The sequence below is a fragment of the Falco rusticolus genome, chromosome 6, assembly GCF_015220075.1.
Source record: "Falco rusticolus isolate bFalRus1 chromosome 6, bFalRus1.pri, whole genome shotgun sequence".
Lineage (NCBI taxonomy): Eukaryota > Metazoa > Chordata > Aves > Falconiformes > Falconidae > Falco > Falco rusticolus.
In genome coordinates, this window is record NC_051192.1 from 11485526 (window position 1) to 11507553 (window position 22028).

The window sequence follows — 22028 nt, forward strand, 5'->3', positions numbered from 1 at the left end:
AGAGGAGGTTATCTCAAATAATTTGGTTTAATTTTCATAAGAATTAATTCTCCTCTCAAGTTTGTCAGGAAAGTTCATAGACAGAAGTTACTGGAAGCCATTTGGTCATGTGAATTTGGCCTTAATATTTGCTTTAGGAGTAGATGTTCTTTCTTAGTTGTAGAATTGCAATGTAAGTGAAGGTGGGAGTGGATGACTACAGTGTTCACCCAAGAACAGGACTTCTGTATAGCAAGGGCTGTTACATTAGTTAAATACCTGGGTTACAACTTGTTCTGTACTATGGGAAAGTTGAAAAAATGATTCGTTTTGCTTGTTGTAGCTTTTCCTGTATTTCAGTACTGCAGATTCTGTTGTGATTAGAAACACAAGTCAACTAAATAAAACAAAAATACTTGGAGGCAGTGTGATGAGGTTTATAACAGAAGTAGTATTTTCTCTGGTATCACAACCAATCGTGAAGAAAGATTATATTATAAAATGATTTTAAAGTACTTGTCACTTGTATTTTCATCATTGGCAGTGCTGCTCTGCCTCTAAAAGATGATCTTTTATTAAATTTATATTTGGTCTAGTATGAAGAGTGGCTCTGGCAGTTACTTTATTAGTATGTCACAAGTAGGAAATGTGAGTTTTTTGCTTTTCTTCATGTCCTGTCTCTGTGTAGCAGTGATTGCTGAGATATTTGGATTTTTTTTTGCCCTTGCAGCTTGACTTATGATTAGTCTGAAACCTTTTATTTTCAAGATGGAGGTGGCAGGCGGTGATAAATTGTCTGAAGGAAGGCTTAATAGGCAGATCAGGACACAATTTAGGGAAATGTTAGATGGCTGGTAGAGGTTTATACTGAAAAAGATTCTTCCTGTGTACATGCAAAACTGCTTTTACCTAAATACTTCTATTTTTCTTGGAGTTTCAGGTCTCTTTCATACAGATACGTTGAATATTGAAGGCAGGCAGGCATGGCAGTGAAGTTTGCAGGAATGGCTTTATTCAGAGCCAATTTATTCAAGAAGCAAATGAAATAGCTGTTGAAGAAAGCTGTGGTAATACCATACAAATGATGCTAAAGGGCGTCCCCCCTGCCTGATGAGAATACTTAGTTTGTGTAAAAATTCAGTCTTCAAGCTTTCATCTAATGCCCTGCATACTGCAGTTTGTGAGCCTTGCTGGGCATTTGTCCTCTTTTTTTTTTTTTTTTTTTTTTTTTTTACAGCAAAATTTGTTTTATCTTCTGAAGAGCTGGGTTTGCTGTTGCTGTTTTAAAGTAATTATTTTAAAAAGGCTGTTAATCTTACAGTATGTTGTTATTGACCAACACTGATAGTGCTGTTTATTTAAAAAAAAACAACAACCCACAACTAAAAACCCAACACACACCCCATGGCTTTCATGTAAATCATGTGGTAAGTCTGAAGTACTTTCCAGACTGCTTTTGACTGCTTAAGGGACTCAAGAGTCTAAATCATTAAAATATTTTATCCAAAAATCAATAACAAGTTGAAATGCCAAGTGTAAAAATGCTATTATGTCTATCTAAAGACTAATAGTTCTGAATTAAGGGGTGTGGGGGGGAACCTCTTTAAAATTGTTTCTGCACTGTTGATAATGCAAGCAATACAACACAGATTTCGGACAGTACTCTTCTGTCTCTGTTTTCTAGGATGATAGAAAGGCAGAAAGGTCTTTTTTTCAGGTTTGTTTGCGTATGTATGTGTGTATAGTTCTAAAGCTGAAAAGTTTGAATATGCAGTATTATTTGTTAGGAGGCTTTTACAAGTAGAGGAGAGGAATAATAATTTTTTATATATATATATCCTGTAAAAACCAGACTGGCAGGGTTAAGCATACATGTTTTTTTTATTGTGCAGGGTTTTTTTAAAAAAATTGCTTCAGCTTGTCATTCCCTTATTTCTGAGTCAGGTTTGAAGATTTACAGGTATTTGGAAAGAATACTGTTTTTATCCCTAAACATTTGAGTTTAAGTTTAGATTCCTCTGTTTGAAAATTCCTCCATTTTGTTTCCCACTTTAGCTTCTCTTAAATAGCTTTATGCAGTCAACAATCCAATCCTAGAAGCTGAAATGGGAACCAATCTTGCAGTTAGTTCCCTCTCTTGGATGTAATGTTATTGATAACTAGATGTCTCTTGAGTTGTCTTCTGTTTCGAAAGTGATAGGTCTTGTCAGAGATCTAAAGCAAACACTTTTTATAATATAAATAATACTTAAGGTAGCTGGGCATTAACAGCTTGTTTGCCTTTTTACAGTGCTGGCTTTATTATCTAAGAAAGGAAGCCTGAAAGAGCAATAGTCTGTCATTCATTCTGGATTTAACTCCCATACCTTTTACAGTTCCATTGTGTTATAAATACAGCCACGCTGGGAGAAAGGTAGTTACCTAAAAGCTTTTGTGTGCAATTTCCAGAATACTATCTTGACGCACTGAAACTGCCATGTCACAAGAAAAATATGCTGTAATTTCGTAACTTTCTGTTAAAGGTATACTTACTGAGATACACAACACAAAAGCATACCCATGTCAGTGCGTGTCCTGTGGTTGCAGGAGAGTTTCTGAGAGCAGAACCTGTAAGCAGCAACTCAGGGGCTTCTCCTGTGAATGTTTTACTGCTTTGTAAGAGGCAAAATCACATCACTCACATAGTGCTCTGGATTGTGGTAAAAGCCTTCCTGCTGCACCCCTGCTGCTGCTCTTATTTCAATGAAGTCAGAAGCACTGAGAGATTCAGTCAGGCTTATTTTAATTATTCATCAGTGGCTTAATTAGCATGTATATTAAGTTTTATGGCTGTTTTCGTTTTTTCTAATAGAAGAAACTTGCACATAAGCCCAACTGTTTTTCACAGCACAGAAGCAGATTGTAACTGTAGCTGTATTTTGATTTGAAATTGATTTGTGTTCTGTTAGCAAGGTCTGTTTTGTGTGCAGTAACAGTTTTTGCACTATTTTGCTTCTGGTTTTCACTCAAGTGTTCAGCTTTCTGCTCTGTACATTTTAATTTATTATTTCATTGTTTTCAGGGTGTTAATAAGTTACTGTTGAGAGTAAGCCCACAGTGCATTTGAGGGTAAATGGAATTCCTGTTTGCTTGCAACTCAATACTTTTTGTAAACATCTTATTAAAAGTATACACTGGTTAAAGTTACCTGAAGTTGTTTAAAGTTCTGCAAATATTTGGTATTTGCAAAACGTATTTTTAGGGAAACAGTTCTAGAAGTTCCTGTAGTACAGGTCCTATACAACAAAAAAAATCATGCTTTCATTCTCATGTGTATTTGGTTATGTGTGTCTTCTGGGTTTTGTTCCTGATCATTTGTTTGTTGTATACCTTTATCCCCTGCAACTGACTGTGTTAGTACTGTGCAGCACTGTTCTTCCACCCCAGTGATTCAGCTCAGAAATACTGATGCATCTCTCTGGTCAGTTCTGCTTGTTCAGGGTACTTGGACAATGTTATGCCTTTTAGATTGTCCTGCGCTAGTTTTTATTATCATAGAAAAACATCTGCTACTTAGTTGGGTTTGGTTTCACTGCAATCCAGGATTTTAGTCTTGTGTGGTGAGGTGATGGGAGCAGTGTCAGCCCATTCTGAACCTCAGGTTTAACTACAGTGTGATACAGGAGTCCTGCTGAATGGGTGGTGGCCTTCCTTGTTCGCTGGGACCCTGTGCATGATCAGGATATTCATTCTCTTTCTGCAGAAGTACACTACTAGTATGGATTTTGTACAGAAATTTGAACGACAGTGTGGCTCCCAGGCTAGTGTGAAACGGTTAAGATCTCATCCTTCTTACCACAGCTTTAATAACAAATGGAATTTGCCTGTATATTTTCAAATAAGGTTAGTATGCATTTTTTTGTTCACCCTTTCAAAAGTAGAGTTCAGTCACAGCAAGATGATCTTGGCTTAGGTTCAAAGTATCACTTGTCAACAAATCACTGTAGAAGTAAAACTTAAGAATTTAATTACTAAGTCAAATAACTGTTTTATATATCTTTCAACAATTCAGCAAAACTACAGCCAGCTGCTCTTCAGTATGTACTGTGGTGTTGTTAGACTGAACATGTTACACTGCTGACTTCCAGGAACAGATCTAGATGAGTCTTGAAATCTTGTTTCAAATTCTTTTTCTCCAGTGTCCCTGGAATTAAACTGGGTGTTGAAGTATGCTACTTGTGCAAATCCAGAGGAATACTTACCATAAGAGAAGTCTTTCTTCTTAGAAGTAAAGAATTTTAAGACTTGACAACTTGTAGCTTTTCCAGACGTAGCCATATTTCTGACATCCTTTTTGTCTCACAGGACGTGCTGTGTGAAGTGCTGAGTCTTACAGCTTTGCCATTCCAAAGATTGCCCTACTATTCCCTTTTTCTGAGTAGCTAAGTAATAAGTTTTAGCTTACTTTTCTGGTAGGTCTGATGTACCTGTAGTATTAGCTTTTACAGATCTTCCAGCTAGAAGAGAGCAGAGAGACTCAAGAAAGCCCCGGTTTAGTTCTAGTAATGCTAGAATTTTAATGAACTTTTGTTCATTTACATGGAATGTAAAACCATCTTCTTAGAAAGTGTAGTCTGCGCATCTGAATTTAGGGCTGGATAGCAGGCATCCAGGCAAGAAAGAAACAGTTGAAGCGTGCTATGACCTAAATGCACACAAAGCCTTCTGAGAGTTGGGGTTTTTTTTGTTTGCTTGGGATTTTTTTTTTAAAAGGTAGGATTTCCAAAAGAGAGGGGAGAGAAATTGATACTACTTTTTCACCTGGATCACTTTCGTATCATTTTTTTATTGTGTGGCTCTATAACTGGCAATAACAGTACAACCGTAGCCACATTTATGCAGTTTCTTTAATCCAGGATAAGTCTACATTGCTGCTGAAAAATTCCATAAAGGAATCTTATGAGTGCTGTATCCAATATGAGATAAGTGACAAGAGCATGGGGCTTGGAGCAGGGTCTTAGTGTTTTGATGGTTCACTGCATTCTGTAAAACAGTAGCCCCAGCCTGTGACATCCTCGGTTGATTTTTTGCTTGCACATCTCTTCCCGCAGCTGTGTAGTGAACTGATACAAAGATCTGTTACCCTGGGCAAAAAAAGGCTGATGTTCAACTCCAGTCAGTATCTCCAAACCGTTTAACTGCACAAATACTCGTGCTGGCCCAAGGAAAAGGGCAGCACTGCTCACTACAGTAGTAGTGCTGAGTGCACAGACGAAAAGTGCCCATGGAACTGTAGCCATTATGAACCTTTTAACAGACGTATATCATTAATAGCTCTGTGAGTCTGCCCCTTTTGTTTGAAAGTGCAGCTTTTCTAGTAAGTAACCACTTGATCCAACTTTGATACTCTTTCTCATGAAATTGAAATGGAGCTTCAGCATAATTCTTTCTGTTCAAAAACGTTCTTTCCCATTAGGTATTTCGATTTCTGACTGATGAAAAAAAACTTCTAAAAAATCATTTACCTTTAATCCAAGATTACTGTAAATATAAATAGTGCATTATTTTGATAAATGCTTGGTTAACAGCAGCTCATTCATCTTTCACCGTATTGTTCCTCCATATTGGAATAATCTGGTAATTTTCAGAAGTGCCCATGAATTCTTTATTTCACAACTGTGAAAATAGTGCAACATATTACTATAGGGAAATTTTTTCTTTGATTTATGTTAATATCCTTAAGTCATACAGGATTTTTATTGAGGTATTCTCTCATACTATAGCATTTATAGTTAAGATTGTTGGGTTTTTTCTGTTTTCAATTACAGAAATTACCCAGAACAATCAGCCCTCACTAAAGCCTTTACAAACAATCCTTTGACGATCAGATGGATGTACAGGCATTTCTTCTGTAGCAGTGCTGGCACAGACAGCACCAGTAACTCTTTTCCTTACCATTCCTTCAATTATGTTAGTCCAACTGATAGTGGAACCGTAGCGAACCCCACATTGGAGAGATTTTTTTTTTCTGTCTTAAGGAACATTCAGCAAAAATTATGTCATTGTTAAAAATCTGATTCTATTCTTTAATCCTTTTCACCATAATTAAAGATATGCTCTATCAGTGGAATTGGTGTATAAGCAGGAAGGAGGTTTTGAAGTAATTTCACAATTATTTCTGAAATGTGTTTAGGTGCTAAACATGCATCTAGTCCATTAGCAGTTTGATAAGAAAAGTTAGGTGGGCCTCTGTTCTCATGTGGAAATGACAGTTAAGAGGCTTTAAGAGGAGCCCTACAGGTTTGTAATTAGTAAGTTTGAAAAGTCTTACAGTGTTACTATGATACACATAAAAGCAAGAAAGGGGAAACCAAAAACAATAGAACTTTCTATAGGGGAGCTTAAAATGATAGCTTTGTTTCAGCATTTAGAGGGAAAACCTCATTAAAGAAGAATCTGCATCTTGCTTGACAGTTTTTAGGTGAGGGAGATGCTATGTTGTTTATCCAATATGTTTTAAGTATGGAAAAATATCACAGATTTTAATACTAACTTTGCTGTGATACCTAAAAAATTGAGGAGGCAGGATTCTTTTTACTTTGCTGATGGATGAATTTTTAAAAAAGGAGGTCAAGGTATCCTGTAAGGAGCTATTGATTTTTTAATCAGGTACAGAATTGTTTGCGGAACCTTATGGTGCTGTTCATTAACAAATATGTAGAAAGTGAAGCCTGCAGTGTCACATGACATATCTGAAGGTCAGCTAAAGCAAGCATGAGACACAGTGTTCACTTAGTTTACACACAGTAACAAAACAAAAAAATTTCTCTCAAAAAAGCTGAGGACTTGACACTCTGTGAGCTGTCATTTTGATAATGTTTACAACCGTGACTTTAATAATTTCCTGAAATATAAGCTTCATATCTGCCTGTAAAATGTCAAAGGTTCTCTTTCAAGTATTTGAATGTTGGTCTGATTTATTTCCCAATTTATGTTGGGCAAATATAACCCCACATTTAAAATCTGTGAATATGCATTGATAATGCATTGAAATAATATTGAAATAAACATTGAAAAGTGTTTAGGCATCAATTTAAACAGTTGTTGAATTGTAATATTCAAAACTTTTCTGTCTCTCAGATTCAGAGAAATAGCTGGAGCCTTAGAAGAAGCACTTTCAGACACATTAGAGGAGGCACCAGGTAAAATTTTATTGCAAAAAATAATTGCTCTATTGTGAAGGAATCAGGGGTGTAAGTAGTAGCGATTACTGTTTGTCTGTTGAGTATTTAGTAACATACATCCTGTTGTTTACAGGAGCTTTCTGTTTTCTGATGAACTGATTAAACAGTGTAATAGATTTTTTAGAGCAGGCAATATGAGAGTACTGTTCAGTGTAAGTGACTTCACTTACCAAAACTGCCCTTTCTGGCACCAGCCATTAACATACTTGTGGAACTGTCCCTTCAGTACAAAAAGGAATGAAACTGGCATTTGGCATCCTCTTTTAAGTGGCAACCAAAAGGCTGTGCTGTGTTACTGAGGTATATTTTCCTTAATGGTTGTAGGACTATGTGGTAGTGAAAATGGCAATCTGTTGGCAGCATTTAGGCTTGCTATGGTTTGTAGTGTTTGTGTCTGCTCCAAAAACAAACACTTGATTTATGAGCAAATGAGGTGGTATGCACAGGAAGGATTAGAGTGGTAAGGAAAACCTGGTATATTCATTAGTGGTATGTTGTAATCAGAAAAACTTACTTCAGTTAACAGAGTAAATATTTATGAAGAAGGCAGCTAAAAGCAAAGTAGAAGTGTGTGTCTGTATATATATATATATATATATGTATATATATATGCACACATGCTCTTTAAAGAGAGCAAGGAGAAAAAAATTCTAGTGGAGACAAAATGCATAAATCCTACGACTTCGAGCATTTGCCTGAAACTTGCTGATATGTTTCTTAGTTCTCTGCTTGTAAACTATAAAATGCTAATGCATGAAGTGCTTTAAAAGTATTTAGTTTAAATATGGATATCCCTACTGTGTTTAAAATAAATATTTCTAGCAGGTATCTCAGATACAACTGACAGGAGCAGTAGCTTAGTGCTAAGGAGTCAATGGCTGTTACGGCTGGCAAATGAGTCTAATAAAACTTCTTCGTAAGACAGGCAAAAATTATCCTGGAAATGTTATCTGCTGAAGCGGATTATTTAGACAAGCTGTTCCTACATTTGTTGCAGGCAGATTCTCATTTGTTCTCATTTGTGCTTTTGCCTGCACAGCTACAGCAAGACTTGGTGGAATTTGATATCTAAAGCAACGAGGAGCTTTTAAGAGTTTCAGACAATGCTTAATAAATCCTCTTTGCTATCTTTCTGATTGTGTCTCTTTGGAAGGCTTTTTTTTTTTTTTAAATCTCAGTTAATGCAATTACACTGATGTTACATTATTTAAAAATGTGCCTAGGAATATGACATTTGTTGTCTGATTGTTTCTAGCTGGCAGCTCATACTGTCTTTTGGCCACTCACATGGCCTGGATGAGTCTTGTGAAGTGCTGGTCAGATCAAATGTTTTTACCATTATTAGCACACCGTCTGTGGAAACTTAGCCTGCAGATTTTGGCACGCTACTCTGTGTTTGTTGGTGAGGTAAGAGCAGCATGCTTATGGTTTTGTTGATTGGGTATGTCCACCAGTAAGAGACCTTTTGAAACAAAGTATGTGATGTCTTTTAAAGTGCTTTTTTTCTGAACTTAACATTCTTTAACAAGAACACTTTCAGGGGTTCGAGTTTGTTTTCTAAAGAGTATCACTGCGAAATATGTTACTAACGACAAATACCAGTGCTGTTGTGGTATTGCTGTCTGCTGGTTGCCAAGGCTGTCTTTCCATGTATGTTTAAGGCTGCCTCTGCCACTGAAAGAAATCGCCACAATCTTGGTTTTGCTCTGTTTGTGTGTTTAGTTAGTTGATACAAGGAAGGAGGTTGTGAAGCTGAGCCAGGTGAAAACTAACCCTGCAAATAAAAAGGGGTACCTTAATCCAAATCAACTGCTCAGTGTTGAAACTGTAAAACTGGAAGTTTCCTGGGCAGCTAACTCCACATCAATGATTCCCTGCTTCCGAGCAGAGTTGTGCTTTGCTCTTCTGCTCCCTGCTCACAGGCATACAAGTTTGCCTCTGTTTCTTGTGTCATAGAAAGACAGCATGATAGAATAAGTGGGTTTTAAAGGGACTTGTGGAGGTCATCATGGTCCAATTCCTGCTCAAAACAGGGCCAGCTCAGGTAAGGTTGTGCAGAGCCTTTTCAAGTTGAATTTTGAGTATATCCAAAGATGACAATTGCATGCCTTTCTGGGAACCCTGGTCCGATGACTGACCGCTTCTTCCTCATATTTGGTCAGAATTTCCCTTGCTACAGTCCATGTCCATTGCCTCTTACTCTGTCACTGTACCTCAAGGAAAAGTCTGATTCCATCTTCTATACATGCCCCTTAAAGTAGTTGAAGACAGCTGTAAGATATCCCTTTATCCTTTTCTTAAGAATCAGTGACTCAGTTCTCTCAGGTTTATTGGCTCATGAAAATACTGATAAGTACCAACATTAAAACTCTGAGTTAATCAGAGTAGTTGAGTGAAGTGTGTGCCTGACAGCAGAGGGCTTGAAGAGATGTAGGAGAAAGGGGCTGTTTTACAGCAGTGAGTGGTTATGAATTTTATATTCCACGATACAAAAATAAACCGTGCTTCTGTGAAGCAGAAAATGATCACGTTGTTGGTCTTGCACATTCCTCCAGAGCAGTAGTTCATTCGAACACCACACAGGTGAATACTGCTGTGGGACTGGACTGCCCGCTCCTGTAGTGACAGATTTCTCCAAATCATCCAACTCCTTAGTGTACCAAAAACTGTTTTAAAAATATCTTTTTTATAATGTAATTTAGGAATACTAATATCCCTTGGAAGTGTGGCATTCTGATGCTGAGAACCTACAAATCCTTTATATACTATTTCTGTTTGTCCAGCTTGAACTGCCTTCGCTGTTGCTAGGGTTCACATATCAATTTGGTGTTTCAGGTTTCTGTAAGGCCAATTTCCAGTGAGAATACAAAGGAAAGCAAAAAATCTGTGCCAGCTGGTAGAAAGGAGTCTTCTGTAAGCCTCAGTCCTAGCAAGGACCAAGGAAATGGGTCTTCTCCAGAAAGTCAGCCATTGCCTTCTATATCTAGTACTCAGTTGGTGTATGTTGCTGCAGATCTGGACAAACTCCAGGATCAGGTTTGTGCTTTTGACTATACTTACAAAAGAATCTTTGTTGATCTGTGTGCCTATATACCACTGTAGTCTGGTATCTTGTTAAGGACATTAAATTGTTTAAAATAATGTACCATCAAGCTATTTTTTTATCTTAAAAGCTAAATCTGGAGTAGTCTGATATAGAAAATATCACCTGAAATGAGTGGTCTACATTGTGCTTATTTGGAATGGCAGATTACAAAGAAACCACTTCAGGTATTTAAATTCTATCAGTAACTGCTGGACTTAACCCCTAAAATAATGTTTCTGCTCATTTTTGGTGCAAAGTGTCATTGTGCCAGAGTCTTACCTTTGCTAGTAAAATATCTGTTGCAGCTTGGAGTGTGGTACAATATTCAGCTTTAATATTATGTTCTTTTTAAAATGTTTACTGGTTTTAGTCTCTGAGGTTGGGAAAGGTTTTATCATCATGATTATACTTTTCTAGTGATCGAAAATCTTGGAAAGAGATGTATTAATTTTCTCTCAGTAGGGACGGCTTCTGTCATATCTTTTGTCAATAAAACTGAAATTTCTTGTTATTTGTGAAGTTGTAAGTTGCATCTGGGTTGATATTTTGTTAATTCTAAATTGTTTCCTCTGAGGACAATAGTAAGGTAGGGGATTTAGTGCGTAGGCCTTACTTAATTTCCATGAATATTGTATTCTTCTAGTACTGGTTTCCCAAAAATGCAGTAAAAATATAGAAAAGATTGAAGGTGTCTTCTGAAAGACTGGAAACTTACAGAATGTAGGAAAAGTAATTAAAATGTTTATAACATGACTGTATCTGTTTTGGTTTGTTGGTTTTTTTGTTCAGATTCCTGACATCTTAGAAATGATGAAACCAAAACTTGAAATGATCGGCTTCAAGAATGTATCTTGTATTGCAGGTAAAGCTAAGAGGTTAAATTCTGTCTTTCCCTTTTCTCCCAAATCCCCTCTGCCAACCATACAGAACCAGCTTTTACACACAGTTTCATCATTTACAATGAAAAATTTGAAATTACCAATATTTTTATTAATGAAGTTGTGCTTTAGGGTTTAAATTGTTAAATAGAAACTATTTTGAACTGACATGTTGAGTCTGGAAAATGATGAAAATTGAGTGAATCTAAAGTGCTTTGGGTTTTTGGTGCTTTTTTGTTGGGTTGTTTTTGTAGGGCGCTTTTAGACTAGAAGATTCATATGGTATCTTTAAACACCTACTTGGAAATGGAGAATAAGTAAGGAGAGGGGTTTCATTATCCAGTTGGAACAAAAATACTTTTCTAAAAAGACTTTTCTCTCCCTAGCCTGATCAATCATGTAAGGACGAGAGTTATCAAAGTTTCATAATTAAATACCTTAACTTCAGAGGACAGAAGCAATTAACTATTTGGGCTTTTTTTTTTTCTGGTTTCTTGTTTGTTTCTTTGGTTGTTTTTTTAGTTTTTTTTATATGATCATTCTTTATGTGAAACACAGAATCTGACTTTAATTTCGTGATTAAAGCCAGGCATGTAGCTGGGTGAGTGAGCTAGTCCCTGTCTTCAGCAGAACCAGAAGTTCTGCACTGTGAATTCCACTTAAATCTCTAAATCAGGATTATTGGTAGATGTCCAAGTCCGTAAGAGAGGTGGGAGCTTGTGCATATCCCCCACTCAGTAGATGGTCTGTTGTCAGTTACAGCTTTGAGTTGAGCATGTTCCAGTCACTCCATATGGAATTTAGGTACTGTCAGAAGGAATTTCACAACCAGTTTCCTTAGTAGGTCAGAGCCTTTTGATTCAAGCCACTTGCTACACTGGTAATACTGAAAAAACTGTGAACCTTGAGAATGTTACTTTACCCCTTTTTTTTTTTTTTTTTTTTTTTTTTTTCTTTCCTGTCCTCAGTTTTGTTTTTCTGGGTGAGGAACAGTTGTTGTTACTGGTGATGTTTTATAAATGGCTACTGTGTATTTATTTAGTAAGCATCCTGTATTTGACACCAGGAGCCATCAGGGGTAGTGAGATTGGGATGATGGGAGGGTCACATAATTTATGTTGTGATTGGGCAGGGTAGCTCACTTTAAACTTTAGCATTTTTACTTCGATAGGAGCCTTGGAAGACTCAAAGACTTCTTTATCGGCCTGCGTGCCTACTTTGAATAACAGGATTATCCAGGATCTCAGTGAGTCCTCCTTCACTTACCTGAAGAGTGCACTGGAAGTTCCAAGATTGTATAGGAGAACCAATAAGGTCAGTGCTGGTTGCAGATGAAGAAATAAATCTCAGAAAGGCCAGAATGTTAACTGGGCAGTACATGCATGAGTTTTTCAGGCCTGTCCATATCTGCTTGACAGCCGAGAGCCCTATTAAATATCTTGAGATAACTTAGTGATTTACTGTTAACCTCATTGCAAAGGGAAAAATAAAATGGTGTTTTCACAATTTTAAGTAGGGTAACAATGATGAGAGCACAGGTTTGAGATAGAAGGAAGGGGAAGGAGTAGAACCGTTGATATGCAAAAGAAAAAGGGTTAATGAGAATAAATGCACTTTCCTCATGTCATAGCATACACCATAAGATGCAGTGCTGCTGAGTTGCAGACTTCTTTTGGGAGTATGACACTTCTGCCTGCTCTGGTAAGAAACTTCTTCCCAGTGAGCTAGTTGCTTGGATTTCATTAAAGAAGTATCTTGCACAGAAGGAACGAGATGAGAATGGCTAAAAAAAAAAAAAGGGGGTTGGGGAAAAAGAGTAATCTGTTGAGAAACTAATAAAAAGTAATGATAAATTACGGTGCCAAACCCAATTGTCTGATTTTGGCTTGTTCTGCTACTGCAACTTGCCTTTGCCAGTCTGTCTGCACTGTCATGTTGGTGGTTAGCTTGGTGTCATTCAGATAGCAGAGAAAAAGTTGAGTAACAGGAACCACAGACTTCAGCGTTCTTACCTAATGTGAACACAGAAGGCAGGCTGCAATCGGCAAGGCCACAATTCTTTCCCATTTACCCCTCTCCCCTTGCTCTTGGTTCCTGCTTGTTTGTGGGATGTTTTTGGTTGGGGCTGGGGGAAAGGGGTTGCCTTGGCTTACTAAAATCAAAAGCACTTTCCTGGCTATCTTGAAGAAACTGTGCTGCCACCAGCAGTGCTGTACTTTTTCAGTGGGTAAATGGGAAAAATTACGGCTGTTAAATCTACTTATTTCAAGGATATTACATTTTCTTTGGGTGCTAAACATTTAGGGTAGGCTGGAAGATAATTGGTTCCTAAGGGAGTAGTTTATTACTTCATTTATTCCTAGGTTTTCTCACTATTCTAGTTTTAAGGACATACTTACTCAGAAATTGTATTTAAAAACAAGAGACAACCTCAAGGCTAATAAATTAATCTATGTAGTGACTAGATTGTTCTGTATTTAAGAGAATATCTTTACCTGAAGTTAAGGAAAGAGTAGAGCAAAGTATGTTAAGTCCAAGGAAGGTGGAAATTGCAGCAACCCTACAGTGCTTAGCTCAGTTATCTGAAAGCAAACTCTACATAGTGATTTAGTGGACTGCCATCATCTCTCTTATCTATGGAATTTTTAAGAGACGGTGAGCTAACTGTGCCTAAACAAAGACATAGGACCTGGCCACCTTCAAGTCATTCAAGTCGCTAGCTTGAGCTCTGTACTGCATGAGTGCGACTGCATTGCTCTCTTGGCCGTCAGCCTAACTGGCTTTATGTGGTGTGGAGCCTGAACTGATAAACAGCTGAGAGATGACTTGGGTGGAGAAGGTACATTATTATAGTCACACTATGGCAGCTTTATTTTTACTGTGTTCTAATACTTTGCTTTTTCAGCAGAATTCTGAATTTGGTATGAGAATAGTCTTTGTAGGAATCAGGTTTGCTCAGACTCTTGCTTGCCAGGTTCTGAGATTTGGAACTCTTAAGAGGTTGATGAGGTATTTCAAGTGTCAGACATTTTTTTTTTTTTTACCCTGGATGTGTTCTGGTGCTCTGCAATGCATGATGTTTCACCCAAGCTGTGTGTGGATCATCCCTGGAGAGATGAAGCATTCTGCAACCAAAACTGGTTGAGAAGAAGATAGTAAGGGGATAGTAGTTACCCCCAAAACATTCTTCTAGAAAATAACTGAGGGAGCAGGATGGTATAAGAACAGAAGGAGCAATGTCTTCAGTTTATGAAGTATAGTATGAAAAATAGGTATTTTAACAAAGATATAATAATCTGTTGTGGACACCGAGTCTGCTTAGCTTTCTCTGAAATCAGCATAAGCAGAAAGTGCATTCAGGATCATGCCCTCATAATAGGAGTGGCTGGCTGGCACGTGCATCTCTCAAAAAGCTTTGGTCATTTTGAACCTTGTTCTATATTATGTCACATTGTATGACACTACTGAATGATTTTGTGATGGTGTTTTTTCCTATGTAAGATGACCTCTTCATTGGTCTGTCATGAATGGAGTGTGTATCTGTTTGCTTGGGTGCAGGCTTAGCATTTTATGTATTCGGTGTAGTATTCGTTGTTGACGCTTTCAGTAAGTATATTACTGGTTCTTTTTCCCCACCTTGTTTCCCTGTCATCTACCAGGAGGTGCCAACTAAAGCTTCACCTTATGTTGACAGTGCTCTTAAGCCCTTCTACAGACTGCAGAATGAATACAAAGATGCATTGAAGCAGCCCATGATTCATCAATGGTTGGAAGGTGCCCTCTCTGAAAGCACGCAAAAGTAAGAGACCCATACAGAACATTCTTTGCATTAATTAAAACCTCCAGTGTCCATTGAATGGGCACAGGAAAAACCACTACGAATTAACACAAAAAGAAAACAAGAATATACCCCTCTTCTGGCAGGGTGTATTTCTTCAGATTTACTCAGGTGTTGTGTATTCAGCAGATGAAAAGCAGGGCAGGGAATCCAGAGACATGATTTCTGCTCAGATCTGTGCAAACCATGACATTATGGATAGGGCATTTGAAAAATTGTTTACCTCTAATAATGCAACAGTGAACTAAAAATTTGCATTTTGTTTCAGAATTGACTTAAGACCTTAACGTCATGTTATTTTCAGTGAACAATGGTTGGATTTTCAAGAAACTTGAGTTCTGCTTCCCTTTGACTATTTTAATGTATGTAATGATTATCCAACTTCTAGTGCTTTAAAAAAAATCTTTGGGTTTTTTTTTTTAACTGCTGAAGAACTAATTGTTCACAGTTTAATAAGGCAGTTGTAAAGCAATAATTCTTTAGTAGATTTTGTTTCCTAGTTAGCATCTTGAAGAACTTACTGAGCATGAATGTCCATCTGCATTAAGTTCCTTAATGGGTTTTGCTTCTGTCTGTTTGTCTAGCTGTATTTTAAATTCATACTGCCATGGGATGTTGCATTCTGTGAGTTCAACCAGTTAAACTCTGCAACATGAGAGAGCAATACTTGGTTTTGTTAGGAAGTCCTGCCAGATAATTTCACTGGATATCCCTAACTTCTTGCATTGTGGACAATTTATTCCTTGTGCCAGCTATAATTTTTTTTTATCTCTGTAATCTTGCTTCAGTCTAAAGAGTCCTCTTAGCCTGTTTTGGTGTTTCTTTCCTCTTCCCATCTTTATAGTAGCTTGTTGTTTTTCCTTGTCTGTTCTGGTGATAGATGGTATGATCGGAAGAGTCCATGGAGGTTAAAGTGTGATGCTGTGATTTCCATCTGTCCTTACATGGTTTTCCTATTAATTCTTAGCATATTGTTTTGTCTGTTGACTGCTGCTTGAGCAGTGGATTGACGTTTTCTGAGAATTAGCCACATAATACTGAGGCTTTAAACTGTAGTCAGAATATGAATTCTCTCCTGCCCTTTCCCTCTGTATCCTTCCCTGCTGCTCCGCTTCTGGCACCTCTCAGGTACTTGTTAATGCCCAATGCATGCATCTGCAGCACTTTGCACTCATGTACTTGGTTATACAGAATAAACTTGGAATTATAGGACCGTTTTGACACTGAAATACTCATCAACTGTCCTTAAAATTATTCTTAAGTATTTTGGACAGGGGTAGGCATAGATTGGTCTGGATTCCACTGCTCGCTTCCATTTTTCACAAAAACTTCTTCAAGGTTGGCGTATCTTATTTTAACCACTTACTAGTCCATAAAAACAAGCTTACTTTTAACCCACAGCAATTAGATTTGTTTAATTAACATTGCTGAAGGACTCCAAAGATTTCTGGACTGTCAAGTTGCATGCTTGTAGAGCTAAAACATCTTAGAATGATTTCTTGCCTGTCTGTCTACCTCTCTGTGTCTAGTAAGCCTTGCTTTTAAAGCTTCAGTAAAACTGGTGACACCACACAATGTAAGTAGCTGTTTTGTAGTTCCTTGGATCCAGCCAGAGCTTCCCCCTCCTCTGCCCCCTCCCTCCCCCCCCAAAAAAAAAGTTTCTCACTTTCTGTGTCACCATTACCAAAACCCACTTAAGCGGTAGTGGTTACACACAGGTAAGATTGGCGAGTTCATTTTTTATTTCCTTAGACTGTTGTGTTGAATTCTGTTATCATGATTTATTGTTATGATTTTTATCAGTTTGTTTTAAAATGTCTTATCTTTAATGAACAAGAGGAGACAAACTGACTTTCTTAAATGGAGGAATATTGTAGTTTTTTTCATTGAGAGTGCAGATGTGAGTAATTAGTTTAATTTCCTGCTGTGACAGTATCTTCTTGCATCTATATGAGAAAAACAGAAAAGAGCATAAACTAGTTAAAAATCATGAAGGACTGAACTTGCTTCAGTGGCAGAAGAACTTTGAAGTACAGCAAAAGTAGTGAGTGGGACTAGGAAATACCAAAATCTGAAAAGAGAGCACAGTTGACTTTTACGAAGATACTTCTCGTAGAATGATTATCGTTAAACAGTTTCCATGGCACTGGCAAGCACTTTCTCTTTAGCCATTCCTATCTAATTATCCCTTAAAAAAGCTTGCCTGCTTTCTGTTGCCTCCCTGTTTAAAATTATCGGAAAGATTCTTTCAAGTTCCTTACAGTAGTAGTTTCATCACTGTCACAGAGAGGCTTTTTAAAATTTACAGATTTTAGCAAATTATAGAACATAGCTCAATCTGATCACTTACGGATCCTCTCATTTCCCATTGTTGCTCTGTTTTCTTCTCTTAGCTGTTCTTAACAACTTGCTGTCCTGGGCATCTGTGAATGCCTATGGTATTATGCTCTTCCCATTTAGGCGTGGGATTTCAGCCCATAATGCTTTTTGAACTTCTGTTGACGAGTTGATTTGTTTACCTGGTTTGATTCTATGCTTGCTTTAATGTGGATCCCAGTATGTGGGAGGTGGTCTTTTATCCTGTTTATACCATTTCTAACTTGGCACTACTGTTCTTCTGACTTTTCCTGCTAGCTTCTCGAGGGCCCTGTTTAGATCAGGTTCTTCATTTTAGAAGTAGACATTTCACACTGGTGTGCACTTCTATAACTTGTCTAAAACTATGTATTTTTTTTGTTTTGTCAGGCTGTTCTTGTCCTGTTTGTAAAAGGAATTCTACTTAATGCTCTGTTGATTGTAAATAGAGGCTGATTCAGGCCATTCAAAATTGAGCAGTTGCATTCTTTGGTCTCTATTGAGTTCAGATACCTGGAGCAGGTCAGAAATGTTGTGATGAGAAGGAGGCTTCAACACTGAATAGTTGGCGTCAGAATGACCTCTAGACCTAATGATGGGAAATACTGATTAATTGATAACGATGGAAACATAATTAGCTTCCTCACAAGGGAAACCACTTCTCCCAGCACTGTTCAGCATTTTTCTCAGGGACAGTGATGTACTGATGTGTATGAAGTAGGCTTTTGGTAAAAGTGTAGTATTTTTTCTTTCTCATTAATCTCTCAATTTAGGTATTATGAAACTGTATCTGATGTGCTAAGTTCTGTTAAGAAAATGGAGGAGAGCCTAAAAAGGTTGAAGCAAGCCAGAAGAACTGCGACTTCAAACCCTGTCGGTACAAATGGGGGCATGAGTGATGATGATAAAATCCGACTGCAGCTAGCCCTAGATGTTGAATATTTTGGAGAACAAGTAAGTTATCAGAAACAAATTTGCTTGCTTTTATTACTGGATTTGGAAGGGAGTGAGACAGAGGAGGAAAGGGAAGCTTAACTTTATTTTTTGGTCTTGAAAGCTTTGTTGATGTGGTTTTGGTATGGGGAGGGGGTTGCTTTGTTTTTTCACATCTGTATAAGGAAGGTGGCTCGAGACCCTGGTGATTGTAGATACTACTTGAGCAACGATGCGTGCTTTGTGTTTCTTACTATTTAAAATTCAAGTACGGCTTAGTGTTTAGAAGCACAAAGAGGAAACACTGTGTGGACAGATCAGAGGGCAGGGACCTTCCTTGTGTCCCATGGCCCTGTTTTTGTTTGCCACCTCTCTGGGTATTTCAGCCTTGATTTACTGTATAGTCAAGCGTCTGTTCCCTAGAGCTTTGAAGATGCTAGCTTTATTTGTTGTGCTGCATAACTGTAAGTTCCTTTTGGTGCCAAATATGAAACTTTAAATAACAAAATGAATAAAATAAACTATTCCAGGAGAAGAGAGATGTGCAGTAGCTACATCAAATTGTATAAGCGTACTGTTTTGTACTTATTTCTTTCTGAAAATTATGTATGTATATGAAAAAAAAATCTTCCAACGGCAAGTCCGTATCATTAGTTGCCAAGAAGTTGTCGTCAGTCGTGTTTATGAGCAGATGCTGTTGATGCATTGGAACAGGTAGATAAAGTCTGCCTGTGTGTAAGCAGATGTTTTTCTTGTAATCTGAGGCTTCCTACAAAGGAAGATTTGGGTGGAAGTATGGAAATCTTACTAACAAGAACTGTTATTTGGCAGTTTGTGGCTGGGGTTGGGCTTTTGTTCTTTTTATTTCTTAACATCACTGCAATGTGGATTTAAGCTGAACTGGTATAGATTATTCATCATTATGTAGGTGCTGTTTTGGTACATGTGAACATTACAAAGAGTTCCAACAGCAAACACCTTTTCAGAATCATTTTGTTAGGGTTTGATTTAGGTCCAGATTTTTCTTTTTCAGTGCATTCTTAGTTTTCTCGTGGTTGCATTTTTTTCTGATTGTCAGAGCAATCGATTTCCTCGGTAAGAAATGACTTGTAGCAACCTCCCTATTTGTAGAGTTGTTTTCATTCCCCAGGAAGTTCAAGGTTAGAACCATAGGGTCTTGCAGCCTCTTGAAATGCTTTCATCATCACACCGCTAGCTGTTGTTGGATGTGTTCATGTTTGTCTTTAAAGTTTTGCCGAGAAACCTCATTTGGGGTTTGAAAAAATTTCAGTTGAAATCAATGCCTTAAAAACAAACTTACAGCCAAGTTTCTCTTTCTGACTGTTTCACTGGAAAACTTCCAACTGGCTGTAGTTACTAGTTGCCTGGAAATGAATCTATATTTCCTACTACATTAACTGGAAAGACTAAACTGAGCAAAGTGGGATGCAATATGTTGGGGGTTTTTTTTATAATATTCACTATATGCAGATGTGTTTTTTTTTTACCGCATGTCAATTCAGGACAAAACATATGGTTTGCTAGGTGTTTTAAGTAGAATAATGAGTGAGGTTTTGATGTTTTAAAGAAAATAATTGTTTCTTTTGTGTCTTTTTAGATACGAAAGATGGGACTGGAAACAAGCAGCATAAAAAGCTTTTCAGCCCTTACAGAGCTGGTTCTAACTGCCAAGGATCAGGCTACAATGGAACAATCCTAGATATTTTTTTGAAAGCATGTGACTGAAGATAAACAATGGCCCTAAAAGAAAGAAAGATAATTTAATTCTTCTTTATTTTACCAAATAAGTAGCAATGAAGTGCTTCCTAATGTATCTTGAGCAACAAATCAGTGCATCTGTCAGGATAAGCTTGTGTCACCAAAGACTGAGAATTTACCATAGTTTTCCATTGTACGGAAAGCAATCAGAAGTTCTAAACTTTCTACTGTAGAATATAAGTAGAAGAAAATGTTTTTTTTATTTTTGTTGTACATCTTAAAATGCAGAAAAATGAACTTATATGATGAAAATAATAGGTAATAAATTGTCTTTCTAACTTTGATGTCCCATACATTTTTGAATTGAGTGTGTTCATTGATAGCTGTCAAAAGCTTTCAAAGGGACTTTATTCCAGCTCTTCTGGAATAAAGAAACTGCTCACAGAAATAGGAATCTGCTGTTTCTTGCTACTGGCCTTGCATTTACCTGCTTTCCCTTGACATGGGGTATGGTTAGCTCTTGTTTGGGTTTTGAATGTTTTCCTCTTGCTGATCTGTTTTTTTCATGGACCTGGTTGGTGAGAAGTGCTGCATTAAAAAAGCTCTTAAAGTAATTTAAAAAATAATTTCTAGTATCAGTATCTAACTTACTGTTACATTCAGGCTGCCTGTTTTCCTTCAAACTAAAACTTAACTCGCTAAGCTAGAATTTATTCAGAGTTGGCATATTTCTGATTTGTATCACATTGTTAGAATTCAGGGGAGTATTTTGCCTGAATACATACAGAATTCTTGTAACTTCAAACCCAGTTACTTGAGTACAAGGTGTATCTTTATATAGCGGGAGATTTGAAAGTGTTATTAGGCTTCTAAATGGTAGAGGGCTTAACAAAGAGCTCTCTTGAACCTAGAGTGATTTGCCTATTGACACTTCTCTTTTGTATCTAAGGGATGGGTAACAGTCTGGGGACCGTAGGAGGTGGATTTGAAGCTTTCAAATGAGAGAGTGCCTTGTGGGAGTGAAGGAAGGTTTTGTTTGTGGTTTTTAATTTGACTGTGGGGTGGGGTGGGCTTTTTTTAACCTGTGAAAATTTAACACTGGAATTCTAGTTCATGTTTGTTACTTTAGGAAGAAATGGGTATTTTTAATTATTTAGAGAGCTTGGGTCTTAATGATGCAAATCTTCCAAAGATGATGCAAATCTTCCAAGTACTGAGAAATAACAGCATTTGTAGCACACGGCTGTTATGTAGCATTGAAGCTGTAGTGAGCAAACCTTTCACAGCATCAAGGCTTTTATTCTGCACTGTTGCAGAACTGACCATGTTTTAGTTGAGAAGACATATGTGATCGCTGTGCTTTGCAAGCAATTAGGATGGAAGATTATAATAGCTTTTCTAAAACTAATTTTATGAAGGGGGGCAGTGGGAAAAGTGCTGCTGCTTAACATCAGGCTGGTTCTTCTTGGATTCGATCTGAGTAATGGAGAGCAAGATTTGGCTTTTCTCATTTGCTTAGCATCTCTCCGTTCACGGCAACATATCCAATGCAGAGAGCATCCAAGTTACTGCTGAAGAAAGAAACAGCAAAGTGAACCAACTTCCTGCACGTCAGATCTGTTTGTCTCATTCGGTGACATGGAGATCCTCAGCCAGCCAAGGGCTTAGGTACACACTAAAAATGAACGTAACTTACTCCTTATGAACAAGAAGTTTGTTGTCTGCGGCAGGGGGTTGAAATGAGATGAACTTGAAGGTCTCTTCCAACCCAAACCATTCTATGATTCTGTGATTCTGTTTTTCCAGGCTTCTAACTGATGAACTTAGAAAGCTTGGTCTTATCTCCCTGCACCTCTTAATTTGCTTTTATTAAGTCAGGAATAGAGACATCTTGCTGCCACTAGCTACTGTTGTTTTCAATGACGTTTTCTTATTCTAAAATGTATGTGTAAGTTGTGGTCTGAGGCTGAGAGTGTAGAACTGTAAATGTATTGTGCTAATTTTGGAAGGTGTGTGTG

The 22028-nt window shown here is 37.5% G+C and overlaps 1 protein-coding gene across 4 annotated transcripts in view; it reads left to right on the forward strand.

Moving 5' to 3' along the window:
* COG2 (component of oligomeric golgi complex 2) overlaps positions 1–20363 on the forward strand; it is a 32131-nt gene extending 11768 nt beyond the window's left edge. For 3 of the 4 annotated variants that reach the window (XM_037393148.1, XM_037393149.1, XM_037393150.1), the window contains 9 exons: positions 3722–3861; positions 7099–7160; positions 8458–8609; positions 10038–10238; positions 11077–11149; positions 12337–12479; positions 14825–14964; positions 18132–18312; positions 19910–20363. In XM_037393148.1, coding sequence (XP_037249045.1) covers positions 3722–3861; positions 7099–7160; positions 8458–8609; positions 10038–10238; positions 11077–11149; positions 12337–12479; positions 14825–14964; positions 18132–18312; positions 19910–20011 — 1194 coding nt within the window. In that variant the 3' untranslated portion in view covers positions 20012–20363. Of the gene's footprint in view, positions 1–3721; positions 3862–7098; positions 7161–8457; positions 8610–10037; positions 10239–11076; positions 11150–12336; positions 12480–12795; positions 12998–14824; positions 14965–18131; positions 18313–19909 lie in introns of those variants that run through there. The other variant, XM_037393152.1, reaches the window with a different exon arrangement.
* The last annotated feature ends 1665 nt before the right edge of the window (positions 20364–22028 follow it).